The 17,106-nt window shown below is 54.7% G+C and overlaps 1 protein-coding gene across 9 annotated transcripts in view; it reads right to left on the reverse strand.

Moving 5' to 3' along the window:
• Positions 1–17,106, reverse strand: part of DIP2C (disco interacting protein 2 homolog C) — a 410,897-nt gene that overhangs the window by 13,387 nt on the left and 380,404 nt on the right. For 4 of the 9 annotated variants that reach the window (XM_045462611.1, XM_045462607.1, XM_045462606.1 and 1 more), the window contains 2 exons: positions 16,022–16,051; positions 14,589–14,650 (listed from right to left, as the gene is read on the reverse strand). In XM_045462611.1, coding sequence (XP_045318567.1) covers positions 14,589–14,650; positions 16,022–16,051 — 92 coding nt within the window. Of the gene's footprint in view, positions 1–8,760; positions 8,953–14,588; positions 14,651–16,021; positions 16,052–17,106 lie in introns of those variants that run through there. The other 5 variants (XM_045462610.1, XM_045462609.1, XM_045462612.1 and 2 more) reach the window with 3 other exon arrangements.

Genomic DNA, 17,106 nt, shown 5'->3' on the forward strand with positions numbered 1-17,106 from the left:
TGGGTTAATCTTAAGAACCATGGATGACACTGGTGCTGGTCACAACCACAGCTGGCTGAACCCCCGCAGTGTTCTTTCTGCCACGGTACAAGACTGGGATGCTGTTCCTTCGCCTAGGGGGCACTCTGTGTTTACAGAGTGCCATGCTTGATACTAGGGATACTCGGGGCACAGCAGTGAGGGGTGCTGGAGGCTGTGTCTCTGTGTCCATGGAGGAGGGATGCTCACCACCCCTGAGCCACCCTCTGCATGGTCACAGCCATCCTCCTGCTGACTGGCACGTGCTCTGGAGACGGGAGGGGACAGGGGAGAGGGGCAGGAGGCCTCAGAGGGGACCCCTGGTCACAGTGTGGGGGCGCACGGGGCTCCCTCACAGCCGGCCTTTGCGGCACGTGCAAGTGGGATGCCACGGGGGCGGGGCCGGGAGGGAGAGCACCTGACCGGTGGCGGCAGCAACGTGATGATGTGCAAGAGGTCACCATCCCCAGTTCGGGTTGGACGACAGCCACTAAGGTCTCTGGTGCTGGTCTTGGGAAAGGCTTTAATGCTGACGACAGCAAATGAGGGCTATCCAAGGAAAGCAGCCCAGATCTTACACACCGCTGCAACGGTTCCAGAACATGCCAACAGGCTTAATGACACGAAGCATCCAAGATAAATTACCCGATGCATCGACAGAACTGTAAGCGACAAATGCTCTCAGGACCCAGGCGGCATTGTGCTCACAGAGGCCGGGTCAGGAGGCTGGGACCGCTACCCTCAACTAAAGCCAAGCTCGTCTGAATGGTCAGGTGACGTGAACACGCCTGTGTCCAGTGGCTGGCCGCACAACTGTGGCTTCTGGACGTCGGCAACGAGCTACAGACGGAGAAAGCTGCAGGGACAGGAGGCTGACCTGGGTGGGAAATTGTGAGTCGTGTGGCTGGGGAAAGACAGGATGAAGGAGCAGGGGCCCAGAGGGGGTGGGCTTGGCATGAGGTCCCAGCACCACACAGCCCGCAAGCCGCGCAAGCAGGGCTGCTGCTCTCTGGCTGGGGGTGGGCGGCGGGCCCACGATGCGGCCGGGCTTCCCCACAGCCCAGCGGGTCAGGCTGGGCAGCAAAACTCCTAGCCAAAAGTTAGGGCTGTTTTGGACACACTCCCACTCTGCCAGCTGTCCACGCAAAGCCAGCACAACCTTAGGATGTGGGAAACCCCTGTCAGGCATTTTGGACGTATCCAGCAGCTGTGACTGCTGCGTTAGGAGGGTGAGGACCCCGGACAGGGCACCTAGAGTCACAAATTGAGCCAGACGCTTGAAACAAGGAAACAAGAGCAATGTCTCCGGACTGGGCGATTTGGTGCCCAGGGTGTCCACGGCTTTTCCTCCTCTCCCTCCGCGCAGGCTTCTACCTCGGCCTGTGCCTGGACAATCTAGGGCGAGATGACACGGGCGTGGGTCTCCTCCAGCCAGTGGGGCTCCTGGCTACGTGCACGCTGGCTGGCATCTGCCTTGTCAGACGGTGGCCTCCTTGGCCCTCTTCCTGCTTGAAGAGTTTACGCGTGTCCTGTCCTTCCCTGTACGGCCCTCAGCCTCTGAGAAAGCAGGCGTTTCATCTCAAATGTGGGAGAGAGGAGGATCTACCACGAGGAGTTTCTTCTCGGGCCTTTGTCGGAGCTTCCCAGGAACGCAGGAAAGGGGGGGCTGGAATCACTCAGGGTTGCTCTGATGTGGAAAAGTTACAGATCCTACTGGCAAATGCCACAGAGGATGGTCCTACATCCACATGAAAAATATCCAGAGAGTAAAATGAAAAATAAAACAGCCTTACGGAAAAAGGCAAGCTGTGTCCTCAAAGAGCCGGAATGCACATCTGCAGCCCACGGAAGGAGGAATCTTCCCCGCTTGTAAGAGAGATGCTGATACCGAGCGCTGGACGGGCTGCAGGGCGACAGCGGGCACCCGGGCGAAGCCCTGCTCGGCCTGACCTTCCCAGGGTGGGAGGGTGCTGCTCACAGGTCGGGTGAGCTCCGTACATCCTGTGCACCTGCCAGGCAGGGTCCGTGAGATGCCCTGGGTCTGTGCCGCCATCAGCACCGCTCTCTGGAAGCAGCCTGGATGGTCACAGCCAGACTGCAGCTCGCGTGGGAGGCTGCAAAGGTGGGCGCCCTGCCCGAGAGCGGGCTTGGCTCCGTCCCACAGTGAAGTGAGATGGTAAACGGAACCCTGCCTCCGGGGAGGTTACAGAGAGACCGAGCCTATGATCAGATCATTCTCCGGGGGACTCGCGTGGACGTGGCAGAATCTATCTGACACAATTCAGGACCTGATTAAACCTGTCAGCCCTGGGACCAGGATTTTCCGCCCCTTCCCTTGCTGCCCCCTGTCCACTGCTGCTGGCCGTCAGCGCACCTGCTTCCCGACCCCCCTCCAGCCCGCTGTGCGGCGTCAGGAAGGGCCTGCCTCTGATGCTTCCAAACTCAAGCACCGACCCTGGACTTCCGAAAACATGTTTTTCCCCCGAGGCTGTTAATACGGACTTGAAGTTTAGGCTTTCGCTAGAAAAGCAGCAGCAGCCAGGTAGAAAGTTCACGTGGGGAGCCCGGTCACTCCCTACACAATCCCTCCCTTGTGCGCTGTCCTTACTCCCATCTGAACCTCACCCTGCACAGCTGCAGCCACCAGAGTGACGTCAAGGAGCTACAGACACAGGGTGCTGAAGCAGGAGGTCCGTCTGCAAAGGGCTCCTTCCTCTGGCCTTGTGGAAAAGGCTGGGGGGAGGGGCTGCTGCAACCTCACCACCCCCCAGCACGCTGCCCCCTCCTCTCCCTGACACAGGGTGACAAACCACGACTGTCACCCAGGGGAGGTGAGCACCTCCACATGCACAGCTACCGTCACCCGCTGGCAGGGTGCCCATCACACCACCGGCTCAGAGACGGGAAACAATCGAGAAATCACACTATCTGTCCCTGTAAGAATGACGGCAGCTGCCACCGCTGCTGCCAGAAATGTCACTTCGGGAACATAGACGAGCCCAGTGCAGATGTGTCCTGAGGGGGGACAGACAGAGGCCGAGGGTGGGTACCCGTCCCTGCCAGCTGTGCCGCTGCCCGGCCCCGGCCACCCAGGGAGGTCTCCGTGACCTGGAGGGTGTGCAGCATCCACACCTCCCATCACCACGACCCGCTCTGCCACAGCAGCCAGAGGAGGAAACGGGACCCCGGGTCTGCCCCCCTCACCTAGCACGCCACAGACGCACAGCTGCAAACTGGCGGCCTTCCAGGCCCACGTCTACACGGCAGTGTCTTGCAAAGAAGCATCTGAAAGATGGACTATAATGCCGCTGGCACAAGTTTTTCAGAATCCCAGGAGAGGGAGGGGAAGTTCCAAAACACGGGATGTCATGCATGTTCCGAACCCTGGCTTCGGTGACCCGAGGTGCTAGGGTCGGATTTTGTCCCCAGCTTCCCGGCAGCTGGGGCAAAGGGAGGAAGAATGAGACAAGTCTCACGGTCGGTCGAAGTCTGGATTCTAACAGCGCTGCAGGTGAAGCCCTACCAGAGAGGACCGCTAGGGGCACGAGGAAACCCCAAACAGAAGGGGCATCACGGTCATGCCCCCACAGGAGCGAGGCAACAGAACACTCCCCAAGCACTGCTGCCCCTAACGGAAGCTCTGCCCCGGAACCCGCGCTCAGAGCCCCAGGTCACACATAGCCCACGGCACTGCCACCAAGCCGGCAGTGGCAGGGGTGACGTGGAAGCCCAAAAGCGCGTAAAGCCACCCAAAATGAGTGACACCAGGCACGACACAAGACGTGCTTATCTAACACAGCCACAGGACAAAGCGGTACCGAGCGTGCCGGGTGCCCCTTCTACAATCACGGGTCTAACGCGCTCCTGCCCCCAAGGTCCCCCGCCACCGCTGGGCCCAGACATTGCTCAGTGCGGTTCCTCGTCTCTCCCTCAGGCTGACGGGAGCCCAGACTCCTCCTCTTCTGTTGGGTCTGTCAGCGGACACCCCAGCCGGAGGTGCGGGCCAAGACCCCGTGTCTGCTCCTAAGGCTTTGATGGCAAAGTCATCTGAGGTAATTAATACGTTTCGACAGCAGCGTTTGATGCACAGGAAACCTGAAGGAACAGCTCAGGCTCTCTCTCTGGGTCCCCAGCAACGACCGCGGTCCTGGACACACAAACGCGCTGCGGCTCGGGAGCCAAACCAGCCCACGTTTCCTCAGCTTCCGGCTGACGACTGTCTTTTGGACCCCACAGGACAGCTGGTTCCCACGTCTCCTTAGCTCGTCCCAGCTGCTGCAGTTTCTCAGAACATCCTCGTTTTCCACGACCTTGGTAGTTGTGGGGGCAGGGGCAAGGTGCCGTGCAGAGCATCTGGCATTTCTCACGGGGTTACACCGCGGTTGGGAGCTGGGGGAGGAAGCGCTCTCATCACGGACACCCCCACCCGGGCCGACCCCGACCTGCCACGAGGCTGCCAGGTGCCTCGCCGAGCGCCCCTCCCCACCCTCCCCACCGTCTAGGGAAAGGGCCTCGAGGGGGCTCACGACTCCCACTGCCACCGGCCAAGCTCACAGCCCAGGAACATGGACTTAAGACAGGCTGTCCTTCTAACACAGGAAGTGGAAGGAGCTCAGGGCTGCGGGCTGGTCACGTGCCCCCAGGGAGACACAGAGATGTCTGCATGGAGCTGGGCGCTGAGAGGCACCGGGCAACGTGGGAGTCCCTCCGGCTGTTCTGGAGTTTGCTTCTTCGCCCCATGGGACACCTCTGGTCCCTTTCTACGTCGATCCGCGTCTGCCAGAAGTGGTTCTGGTTCTGCTCCCTCCCACAGTAAGGGGTTAGTTAACTTACGTGCACCCTTCCCTTTTGAGAAAAGAGGGACCTGAAAAATCATTCCTGGACTTCATACGTTAAGAGTTCTGTTTTTAAAACTTGTTCTCTTTGAAAGTTATTTCAAAACGGTGGAAAACTTACAAAAACGAAAACAGCACAAAGAACCGTTTTAATATCTCTTACTCAGATTCACCCATTGCTAGCATTTTACTCATTTGCTTAACCATTTGTGTGCTCTCTGCCCTGCTCGCTCACTTGCTCTCTCTCTCTCACTCACACACACATGCACACATGACCCTTTACCGCCAAGTACTTCAGTATGCATTTCCTACAACGATGGATATGCTCATACACAGTCACAGGACAGTTGCCAACCTAAGGACGTTAACATTGATCTGATATTTTCATCTGCGGTCCCCCTTCCCACTTTGTCCATTAGCCCAATAATGGCCATTACAGCACTTCCTGCGCCCCCACCCCCTCCCCAAGTATAGGACCTGCTCAGCACCACATTTTGCATTGGGTTGTAATGTCTCTTTAACCCCCATCAACGAGGAACATTTCCAAGCCCTTTCTGTCTTTGTGAAATTGACATTTATAAAGAACACAGCCCCTGCCTCCTAAAAATGTCATTTAAAACCTTTTAACTCAAGATGGAACAGATACCTAAATGCAAGAGGTGAAAGTATAAAAACGTTACAAGAAAACAGAGAGAGTAAAAGTTTTACAACATCGGGTTTGATAAAAAAAAAAAAAAAAAAAAAAAAAAAAAAAAGAAAGAAAAATTCCACGACACCAAGAGCACAGGCAGCGAAAGATGGATAAATTGGGCCACATCAAAATGAAAAGCTCTGTGACTGATAAAGTCAGCAGAACGAAAGGCGACTCAAGGAATGGCACAAAGCATGTGCAAGTCGTTTATCTGATAAGGGACTAATACCCAGAGTGTGAAGAAGTCCTACCACTCAAAAGTAAAATAATTTAATCAAGTCAGGCAAAGGACTGGAACAGACGTTTCTTCAAAGGAGACACGTGAATGGCCAATACGCACGAGAAGATGCTCAACATCACTGGTCATCAGGGAAATGCAAATCACAGCTACAACGAGATACACTTCACACCCACTAGGGTGGCTACTATACCAAAAAAATTACATTAACTGGCGTTGGCGAGGATGCAGATACTGCTGGTGGGAATGTAAAATGGTGCAGCCACCGTGGAAAACGGCCTGGTGGCTCCTTGAAAAGGTAGAAATAGGACTACCCAATGACCCAGCAGTTCCACTTCTGAGTATACACTTAAAACGTTTGCAAGGAGAGTCTAGCAGGAGAACTGCACACCCATGTTTACGGCAGCTTCGCTCACAATGGCAGACAGGTGGAAACCACCCAAGTGCCCACCGGTGGATGACGGATCAGCAAAATACGGTCCATCCCTACGATGGAACGCTATTCACCCTTAAGAAAGAAGGGACTCTGACACATGCTACGACATGGATGGGCCTTGAGGACATGCTGGGGAATGTGGTCAAAAAGATGTGGCCGCTCGTTGACCTGTGAGCTCGACCCGGGCACTCAGAGGCTTTTCACCCCTCCTCTGTCTTTGGAATGTGGGTTCCACGTGCCTTTCCTGCTCCCAGTGGCTGTTCCAAGGCCGTGGCCTTGGATGGTGACACGGTGCTGGGAATAGGACTGAACTCAGTTGGGGCCTCTCTATGATCTTTTAAGATCTGGTGGGCAGATGCGGGGATGCTTTCGTCCGGCTGTCACCCAAGACAAGCCTCAAGGGGAATTCCCATGCTCCTTATAACTGCCACCTCCCTCACCCCCCCTCCCCCCCCCGAGGGGCATCGTCTTCCCTCGGGCCGCGCCGGGTTGCACCTGGGAAGCTCCCGGGAGGGTGTACACAACAGACACTACGCTCAGTAGAATAAGCCAGTCGCAGAAGGACAGACACCGTGTGATTCCGCATGTGAGGTGCGCGGAGTAGTCCAATTCACAAAGACAGAAAGTAGAACGGGGGGGGGGGGGGCAGGGGAGTCAGGGCTTCATGGGGGCGGAGCTCCGGTTTGGGAAGAAGAGGCAGTTCTGGAGGCGGATGGTGGGGAAGGGTGCACAGCAACGTGGGCGTACTTAATGCAGCTGAACTGCACACCTGAAGGTGGGACGAGGGTAGGGTCTCAGTTAAAATTTAACCATTTGGACATTATCTTGGGGTCTCTAATTCGTCGGGTTCTCAACAGGGCTATGCTTGTCTGTCTGGAGGATCCTGTCTGGAGGTCCATCAGTCCATCTGGCTCCCCCGGGGTCTGTTCTGAGCTTGTCAGTTCTTTGTCCCTTTAAGCAGAATGTTCCAGCACACCAGGACGAAGGCAAGAGCGCTCACCAAGTTGCACGCCTGCTTGCAGTTTTCTGTAAAATCACAGGTAAGCAGGAGGCGTGGGAGGAAGTCACATGTCACCTCAACAAGCTGACCACGAACGAATCCCATCATTTTGTGGCGCCTGTCGCACACCCAGCCCTCAGCTCCGGCCCCGTGGTCCCCGCACCAGCGTCCGAGCAAGCAGCCAGGTTTTCCTCCACAAAAAGACTATCAAAGAATGAGTTTACTGAAGCAAACAGATGCTTCACCTCTAAGGAAAAGTATCTAGGGTTCGTTCCTTTTCAAGTAACTTTCACTTTCTAATGAGACAGTGACGGAGTCTCTAATGAGACTGAGACAGTAATAGGACAGCCACATGTGAAAGAATTAGGTGGTTGCCCTTGGCTTTACATGGACTTGTGAAACGTATTAAGATCCTATCATCAAACGGCATCCAAACATTTTGTTACGGTGGTTATTTTGTTAACAGTGAGGGCAGGGTAACCTAGCAGGATATAAAGACACAGGTTGAATGAGCGGGCCAGGAAGAAAGAAAGAGGGTTTTCACAGGCCTGTATTTTTCCACACCTACCAAAACACACTACTGGCCACTTAATTAAATAACACGGCACGTGTGTGTACATTAACACGACGAGGAGGGAAGAGAGGACAAGGAGGTGACGGGGTACTCGCCTAACGTGGGACAGCCGGCATTTCCTTCTGAGCACTTCGTCTGAGGGAGCAGCTACAGTAAGAACAGAGGCCCCGCCCTTTGCGGGGGTTCTGCCGGCCCCTTTCTCCTTCTTGAGGGCCGAGATCATGAGCACGCGTGAGGGGGCCTTACCCTACGCCACGGAACTGCTACCAGCTGGCAGTGACGGACCCCCTGCATGGCATGCCCGGGAGGGGCTCGAGGCACTCTGGCCACGCGGGCTCACAGCTCACGCCTAATCGGGAGACCGTGAACAACTTCTTCGGAAGAAGAACACTGCAGGAGGCGGCTCTCTGCAGTGGGAGATTTCCCCCGTGGAACAGGCAGGAAGTGAACCGAGTCCCTCGACTGTCCGAGAAGAAGCACAGCGCTGGTAACACGGTGGCTGTGAGAACAGATGTCTGATTTTAGGGCAGGGTGGCCAGATTTAGCATACAAAAATACAGGGCGCTTGGTTAAATGTGAATTTCAGATCAACGATGATTTTTAGAGTACATGTCTATCCATGCATATGTGGGACATACTTGTCCTAAAAAAATTATTCCTCTTTTATCTGAAATTCGAATCTAACTGGCTGTCCTGTATTTTATGTGCAACTCCAATTTATAGGATTTGGTGGTGGTCTTCAGGATAAGATTTAATGAATAAGCCCGTGGAACAAAAACTAGTCATTATGTTACTTATGTTTTATTTGTATTTAATTATTTAAATTTGGTCTTTACCGAAAAAAGACCACAGAACGGTTTCTCAGAAGAACCTAAAATGTTCTAGAAAAGTAAAGGAACATTTAATCAGAACTCAACAGTGTGTTGAATTGCGGAAGGGACTCAAAAATCTGTCCCAATCATTCAGAACTGGGTGGGGAGGGGAGGCCAGAAAGAGGGCTGGAACTGGCATGTTCCTCCGGAACTCCCTCCCTCGTGCTGGGGACGAGGGCCCAGGAGGTTCAGGGACTGGGTCTCAGGTCACACTTCCAGGTGGTGGCAGAACTGTGCCCAGATCTCAGTGCCTCCGTCTGTGGTTCCTCCTTTTCCCCTCAGGATCTCCTGACGGGACAGCAGGTGTCAGAACGGGGTGCAAAGAGCAGAAACAGCACTGGGTTTAAAAGGGGTACAGTCTCTAAGGGATGACGGATGGGGGAAAGTAAATAAAGAAAGCAGTCGCGGGGAAGAGCCTGCCTCCCCCATCTCCTGAAGTTTCCTTAGTGCGAGGCCGGGATGCTGCCCTGCCTCCCGCACCTGCCCAGGGCCTCCTCAGATATGGCTTTGGGGCTCTCTGCCTGCACACCCAGCCCAGAAGGAGATTTCGAGAGGCTGTGTGCACTGGGATGGACTCTGAAGAGAGGAGAAGGAGACAAAAGGGAATAATGTCTTTTTTTTTTTTTTTTTTTTAACATTTATTTATTTTTGAGACAGAGAGAGACAGCATGAATGCGGGAGGGTCTGAGAGAGAGGGAGACACAGAAGCCAAAACAGGCTCCAGGCTCTGAGCGGTCAGCAGAGAGCCCGACGCAGGGCTCGAAATCACGGACGGCGAGATGGTGACCTGAGCTGAAGTCGGCCGCTTAACTGACTGAGCCACCCAGGCGCCCCGGGAATAATGTCTTTTTAAGGAAGCCACAAACTCCAGAGAAGATTTTGGCCTTCCAGGGTAGATGGAGGCTGGAAATTCACCCCGAAATTACCATGTAAGGGACACTTTGCAAAGTGTGAACTCTTCTTTTTTTATCCAGTTATCTCCAGAGGTAAAGTCGTCTGATTTTCAAGTATACTCCGTAAGAAGTATTTCGGGAATGCACAAAACCCACACCACAACTCTGATCAGTTAAATCTTCGATTATGAAGCAGCCACTTAGTTGGCTAAACAATGAATTCAAAGAGCGTGCGCCTGCCTGCAGACAGCCAGAAGCAGAAATAAGGCTGGACGATACATACTAGTAGGTGAAAAAGCCAATCTGTATCTACATATACAAGGTCCTATCTACCTATCTATACACCCGCAAGAACGACACGTTGTTCACACGGATGAAATTATTTGATCATCACAATGCTTCTACGATGTAGGTACCCTTGTTTCTGTGTGACACGCAGGGAACAGAACACAAAGAACACACATGCTCAGGCTCACCTGCCACAAGGGGTGGCCACGAACCCAGGAGGAACAGGTCCTGCATCCAATCGAACGGCAGGGAAACTACTGTGTCATCTGCTTCCAGGCAGAACCTCTGGGGTTAGCTCAGTCCACAAAGGGTCTGGGCAAGTCAGGTGCCCGGCACACCTCCCGGCCAGCCATAGAGGGCCGTGGGACCAGAAATCAGAGATTCAGTAAGAAGTGTAACGAGGTTCTGCGAAGAAGCTCACGCCAATCATACCAGGAGCCAATCAAAAGAAGGGTCTCATTCCAGCTGGTCTGTCTTCATCCAGCCCCCTCCTGACACAGACTGAGTCACAAGCCCACCTGTGCACTTCTGTTCTGTGCCTACTTCCCACGGGATCCTGACCCTTGGTTAACCACTGACCAGGGATTAATGGACTATCCTTGCTTTCCTGAGACTTAGCACTTCAGGTTGGGAGGAGTAAGGAAGCTAAGAAAGCTAAGAAAGCTTTATGATAACATTGTATCCATAAGATGAAACTCCTAAAACTATTACTTTAAGTGCTGAAAAATCCCCCCCCACCCCCGTCCTGTCTCAAGTCTGCAAACTCCAAGTGCTTAAGATCCCATTAGAGGTGACTGAGAGACCATGAATTCATCTTACGTGAACATATTAGAAACAATATTTTAAAAACAGTCATTTTTAAGTAGTCCCAAAGCCATGCCATCATTTCCCTTGTGCACAGTGGAACTAAATTTGTTCCAGAAGTAGGAGCAGGACTATCCTTGCCACTTGAGGCAAAAACGTTCTCCATGGCGACCTCCCAAACACTGTGGTTCATAGAAAACAATGGGAATTAAAAACAGAGGCAGAGGGGCGCCGGGGTGGCGCAGTCGGTTAAGCGTCCGACTTCAGCCAGGTCACGATCTCGCGGTCCGTGAGTTCGAGCCCCGCGTCGGGCTCTGTGCTGACAGCTCAGAGCCTGGAGCCTGCTTCCGATTCTCTGTCTCCCTCTCTCTCTGCCCCTCCCCCGTTCATGCTCTGTCTCTCTCTGTCCCAAAAATAAATAAAACGTTGAAAAAAAAAATTAAAAAAAAAAAAAAACAAAAAACAAAAACAGAGGCAGAGGAGCGCCTGGGGGGCTCAGCTGGTTAAACGTCCGACTTCAGCTCAGGTCACGGTCTCACGGTTCATGAGTTCGAGCCCCGCATCAGGCTCTGCGCTGACAGCTCAGAGCCTGGAGCCTGCTTCGGATTGTTGTCTCCCTCTGTCTGCCCTTCCCCTGCTTGTGCTCTCTCTCTCTCTCAAAACTAAACATTAAAAAAATCAAAATAAATAAAAAAATAGACACAGAAAGTCCAGTACAAATCAAATCAATTTGGGAAATCTATTTGATCACAGGTTTCCACAATGTGGCTGTTCTTTGTCACCTGTCTTTCCACGCGTGCACATGAGAATGCAGTCTCTTTCTGGGGATACTGCACTTAACACGCTGACAGGCTAACCCTCTCCAAGTTAGTTAGATCATAATTACGTAGGTGCCCTGGGGCTCCCTGTGAGTGTTCTAGAGCAGCAGGAAGAGTAATCCCACAACTGAATCTCCATACAGTGGAAGTCAGGACAAGAGCCCCATTTTTTTTTTTTTACACTAATGGTGACAAGACAGAGATTCAATATCTTCAAAGCTCTGTTTCACCTGCACCCCGCCGGGACCCCCGGTCACCCTGGTGCCGTGGCCCCACGGGTCCCTGGGAAGGCTGGCTTTACCACACCCACTCTGAGCACAGGGACACTGAGGTCGCAGGGCCTGCCCAGAGGCGAACCCCGTCCACTTGGACCGCAGAGCCTCTCCGTCGCCATCAGCTGCAGTGTAGGGCACACGTGTTCCATGTTGACAAAGGTCAGAAGTGAGGCTAGAGACTTCACGCTGGAGGACAGCTTCTCTAGGGAATCTTCAGGGTTGATGGTGTTTGAACTGGACTGGACTTGAAAGTCGGGGGTTGGCGTGGAGACCGGAGGCCCCGGGGGCATGGCTCACTGCGCAGGAGGAGAATCGGCCCAGGAGGCAGGAACCTGACAGGTGAGGGGGAGGTGCCACGGAGGTTTTCTGCTTCAGAGAAGCAGGGCCCGGGCGGCACCCTGACCGGCCCACAGCCTGGCTGGAAGGTCGATTACAGGTCACAGGTCGTGGGAAGTCAGGCCCTCGGGAAGAGGCAGCGAAGGACCCCGAGAAAGCGCCCGCAGGGAGGCTCCGGGGACAGGCCTCGCTGCAGGAGTGGCTCCGTCAGGTTCCAGGGCCGCTTGGCTTTGGTTTCCGGAAGTCAAACGCGGAAAGAGGGGCAGGGGAGCTAAGTCCAGCACAAAACTTTTGGGGTCTGAAGACCTCCCTCAGCTCTGGGCCACCTGTGTCTCTGGATGGCAGGGCAGAGAGGCGAGGACGTGAGACAGCGTCACTGGCGGGCGGGCGGCCAGACCAGAGCGACAAGTGTGCAGCCCTGGGCTCTCCTGGGAGCGGCCTGGGCAGGGCACACGCGGGCACCTCCGGTGCATCCTGACCCCGGCAGCCAGCTGGGTGCCGTGACACGAATCCACGTGACCACGGGCCACGGTGATCAGCAGCACCACCCAGTTCTCTCTGAAACGTGCGGCTGCCAGCAGGTTCACGAGGACGTTTCCTTCATTTTCAGATGACCTCGTCAGAGAAAAGCACCTGAGATTACAGGTTAGGACAGAAGTGTCACTTAAGAGGCCGCCGGACTGACTCCAGGGTCGGAGAACCGGTAAGTCTCCACGGAGCGCTTCCTGCCTCTGAGGCGCCCCCCACCCCCCTCAGCCACGCCCCCACTCCTGATTCCACCTCATGTTGCCTCGTGGCACATTTCCTCCTCGGAAAGATATGCCGAGGACCTCGGAAGGCAAGGTCACGGGCACCGCAGGGAGTGCCTACCGTTCTGCTCTTCTCCAGGAGAGAAAACTCAGCCCCCGAGTCCCACCACCCCTGATGCTCTGGGACCCGTGGACACAAGATGACAGCCTCTGCTCTGATGGCTCCGTGACTGCGGGCCACCCTCCTGGGGGAAAGGGCCGTGGTTGGACCCAGGTGTTTGCTCCCCGTGTGTTTCGAGCTCCAGGCCACACGCAAAACGGCGCGTTACTCAAACAGGGATTCTTGGACGAGCCCCTGTCCAAGAAGGTATAAGAGGCATAATATCACAGTATTATTTCCAGGTTACTTTTCTAGGGGGGAAAGTCGATTTGTCCTAAAGCCCAGAAGTTACTACGTGAAAATGTGTATGCGCCCCTGGAGCAAGTTATGTGAACGCCTCAAAGCCAAGTTTCTGAACCATGAAGATGCTCCAGATGAGACTTCGTGGCGGGGTAGCCGGCGAGGGGCAGTGGGCACGTGCTAGTCTCTGCCCTCGGCCTCCGGGAGGGGCCTCCGCCAGAGGGCTCTAACCTTGGCGCCCCTTGAACAGAAAGAAGGGTCTGAAACGAGGGCCCCGGGCGCCAGGTGGGACGTGGCTGGCTGAACACAGGTGGTGCCTCCCAACATCAGCCCACTGCGATCGCACGTGGGGGGCTGACTGTGCCCAACAGGAGAGTTTCGTCTGTGCCCCAGCCCCCATCTCCTGGATGCCGGCCACCCTACTCCCCGAACTGTGCTCAGCAGGCACAGCCCAACATCCACGGGGCACAAGCCCTGTTGGGAATGCCCATGAGAGTCGGGGTGGTCCTCTCCAGGCTGGCTGGCACGTGCACGGGCCGCCCCTCAGTCTCCACAAGCCCGCTCCCAACACACCCACACGACGACTCCGTGTTCCTCCAGGAGCACGCCCAGGCCACCAGCTGTGACCATGAACTCCCTTCTTCCCAGCACGAGGACACACATTCGTAGGCAAGGGAAGGAGACACGCGGCCTCTGGCCATCAGCACACGTCCGTCGGCCCCCACTGGTCACTTATGGGTCACACCCGTGTGAGGTCTACGCTCACTGGCCCTAGGGCAACAATGACCGGGCATGTCCCTCGTTACCGAAAAGAAACAGTCTACTTGAGGGGGAGTCTGCAGGAAAGGCAGCGCATCCTCCTCCTGGCTGGGGAGGAAATTCCCGGGAAGGCCCTCACCTTGCTTCCACGCCCCCCACTGCCCCCTCCCAGTCTGAGGCAAACTTACAAAGGACCCCCTTTCATTTCTGCTCAAGGCTGCTTGGGAAGCTGCACAGAAGGTAACTTCAGTCCTGCTTTAATTTTCCACAGAAACGTCTTCACAAAGAATTGCAATTCAAGTAAAGAAACGTGGGCGGAGCACTGGGGACTTGAAAAGGTGGGACTCTGTCCCCAGCCAGAATGGTGAAGGAAGAGCAGCATGTGTGCTCCCCCCCCCCGCCCCCGCCCCCGCCGCAGACCTCAGGGTCCAGGCACGGAGTCGCCTGCCCCTCGGGAACAGAGCACGAGCGGAGGGATGCCGCGGCTCAGGCTGGCCCAGCTCTCCTGCTTGGCTCGGGGCCACCACGCTCACGAGCTCCTTCCCCCCTCGACAGCCCTGCACGCGGGGCCATCAAGACCCAAACCCGGAAGCACATCGTACCTGTCGTGCCTCAGAGCTCGCATGTCAACATACACGGTGGTTGGGTCAGGTCCCGAGGTCCCCTGCAAGCAAGGAGACAGTGCGGTTAGCTCAAGTTTGCGCGGGAGGAACCGGGGCTGTGCTTCCTACCAGTTAGCGAGCATTTCTTTGCTAAAATCTCCAACTCAAAGCACTAAATGCACGATTCCCTCCAAGATGCCTGCTAACTTCCCGTCTGATAACCTCACTTCTGAAAGGAACATCTTACTAGGGTTATGCTGGACTTTCACACAGCTGAACTATCAGTCACATTTACAAAAATAAGAAGGAAAAGACACGTGCCACACGTCTTGCCCAACGGAAAAGGGCTGGAACTGCCCAGACGTCTGGCTAGCAGGCTGTCAGGGATAGGAAGCCTCGTTTGCTGAGAAGTTCCTACCACAGGCACCCCAAAAGGTGTATTTTCAGAGGTCAGGATGCTGAAGCAGAACACATGACATGAACTCACAGCTCGAGAAGGAAACCCTGCTTGTGCCGTGGCTCTCCTCCAGCAGAGGGAGGTCATCTTTGTCTGGGACATCGGTCAGGGAGGCGGTGTGTGTGTCTCAACAGCCCAGTGAGCCCGGGCGCACCCTGTGACCTGAGCCATCTAACACGGGGGGTCTACGGATCTTCTCTCGGCACCGTGAATCCCTCCACAGCTTGCTGGGTTGACTTCTCGCCAGCGACTTCAACGTGAGAGCTACGTAATCAAAGCTCTATTACAAACCCAAATTCTACCTCTGTTTTCTTGGGAAGGCAACGTGGTACTTTGGGTAGAAAAAGATGGGGCCCCAAACACGTTTCCAAAAAGTGCCACAGCCCTCACAACTTATCTGAAGAAGTATGCTAACATTCCCCAGCGGCAAATCTTAACCATGTGCCGCACGAGACTGAGGTAAAGACACCTCCGTTAAAACGTGCTGCTCCTACCCCTCCTGGTCACGGTCTCCCCCCGCAGACACGGGGAGCAGCACACGCAGCCGGCCTCGGCAGGAGCTTCCACCCCGTGTGATGCAGACCTGGGACTCCCCGGGGGAGCCGTGTCACAGACCAGCGCCGGGCGGGGAAGGGCTCTGACGTTCTGAGTAATGCAGAACACAGTGCCACGGAAGGCCGATTCAGAAGCAAACAAGTCAGGAGACGGGTCGCTAAACACAGGAAGTGGAGCAAAACGGACAGAACCCCCAAACCGGCAGGGAAACCACTGACTGTGCACACGGAAGTGTCTGTCGCGAGTGCGCGACGTTCGAAGAGGTCTGGGAGAGCAGGTCACGCCGGGTGCCAGTCCTCCGCCCGCGGCCCGCACACCCCAGCCAGGCTCCGCACTCCACTTCTGGTCTGTCCCACTGCTGGAGGCTGACCAGACGGCGGGGAGGGGGGCACTGGTGTGGACGTACAGGAAGGTCCCCTACCTGCTCGGCCGCCTTCCACAGCCTGTGGGGCTACAGCAGCAGGGCGGGAACAAGAAGAAAGGAGAGAACGCCACACCAACAGGACCACAGGGAAGCGACACACAGACACGCAGACAGAACGACCCAACGATTAAAATGGGATGAGGAAGGGGGGGTGGGGAGGAGAACGCAAAAAGCAGGGAACAAAGTAAAAAGAAGATCAAAAACAATGTCAAATATGGAAATCGTTAAAATCAATCACTGTACCGTTAAAGGCTAAAGAAAAAAAAAAAAAGAAAAAAATCTTAGATGTCAACATACCCACAGAGCAACGGAAGAGAGCCACAGAATGACTGATCGTGGACACACAGACCCGAGTAGCTTCTTTCATACATGAGGTCGATGGTATTACCAGACAGTTTAATTTTATGGTGCTCTAAGCTTCGTTTCTTTTCTGAGGCAATTGGAAATATGAATCTTACTGGCCCAATCTGTTGAACGTTCCCTCACTGAAACACGGTTGCCCCTTGAACAGCATGGGTTTAAACTAAGCAGGGTCGCTTCCATGCGGGCTGCTTCAGAGAAATACAGGGCAGTGCTGCTAACGTATTTCCTTTCCCCTCGTGATTTTCTTAGTAACGCTTTTGTTTCTCTAGCTTGCTTTACTGCAAGAATACTGTATATAATACCCATAACACACAAAATAGGTGTTAATTGGCTGTCTATGGTATCATCAAGGCTTCTGGTCAACAGCAGACTGTTAGTAAATTTGGGGGGAGTCCGAAGTTCTGTGAGTTTTCCACTGTGCGGGGGTCTGCACCCCTAAGCCCCCACGTTGTTCAAGGTCCACTGCAGCCCTAAGTCTCCTAAGACAATCACGAAGGAGAGCCTGGACACGTTTACATCTAAAATCAGGGTGCCTAGCCCTGCTCATCCACAAGGCAGGACGCAAGAGGCCAAAGTACACTTGAAGCATGAAGGAACCAAGCACCAGGCTTGCACAGGGTCCAGGTCAGCTGTCTGATGAGGGCTTTCCCAGGACCCTGGGGCAAGCCCTCAAAGACACTGCCTTCCATTTTTCTCTCATCTTCCATGACTTTGGTGCC

The sequence above is a fragment of the Leopardus geoffroyi genome, chromosome B4 (assembly GCF_018350155.1).
Source record: "Leopardus geoffroyi isolate Oge1 chromosome B4, O.geoffroyi_Oge1_pat1.0, whole genome shotgun sequence".
Lineage (NCBI taxonomy): Eukaryota > Metazoa > Chordata > Mammalia > Carnivora > Felidae > Leopardus > Leopardus geoffroyi.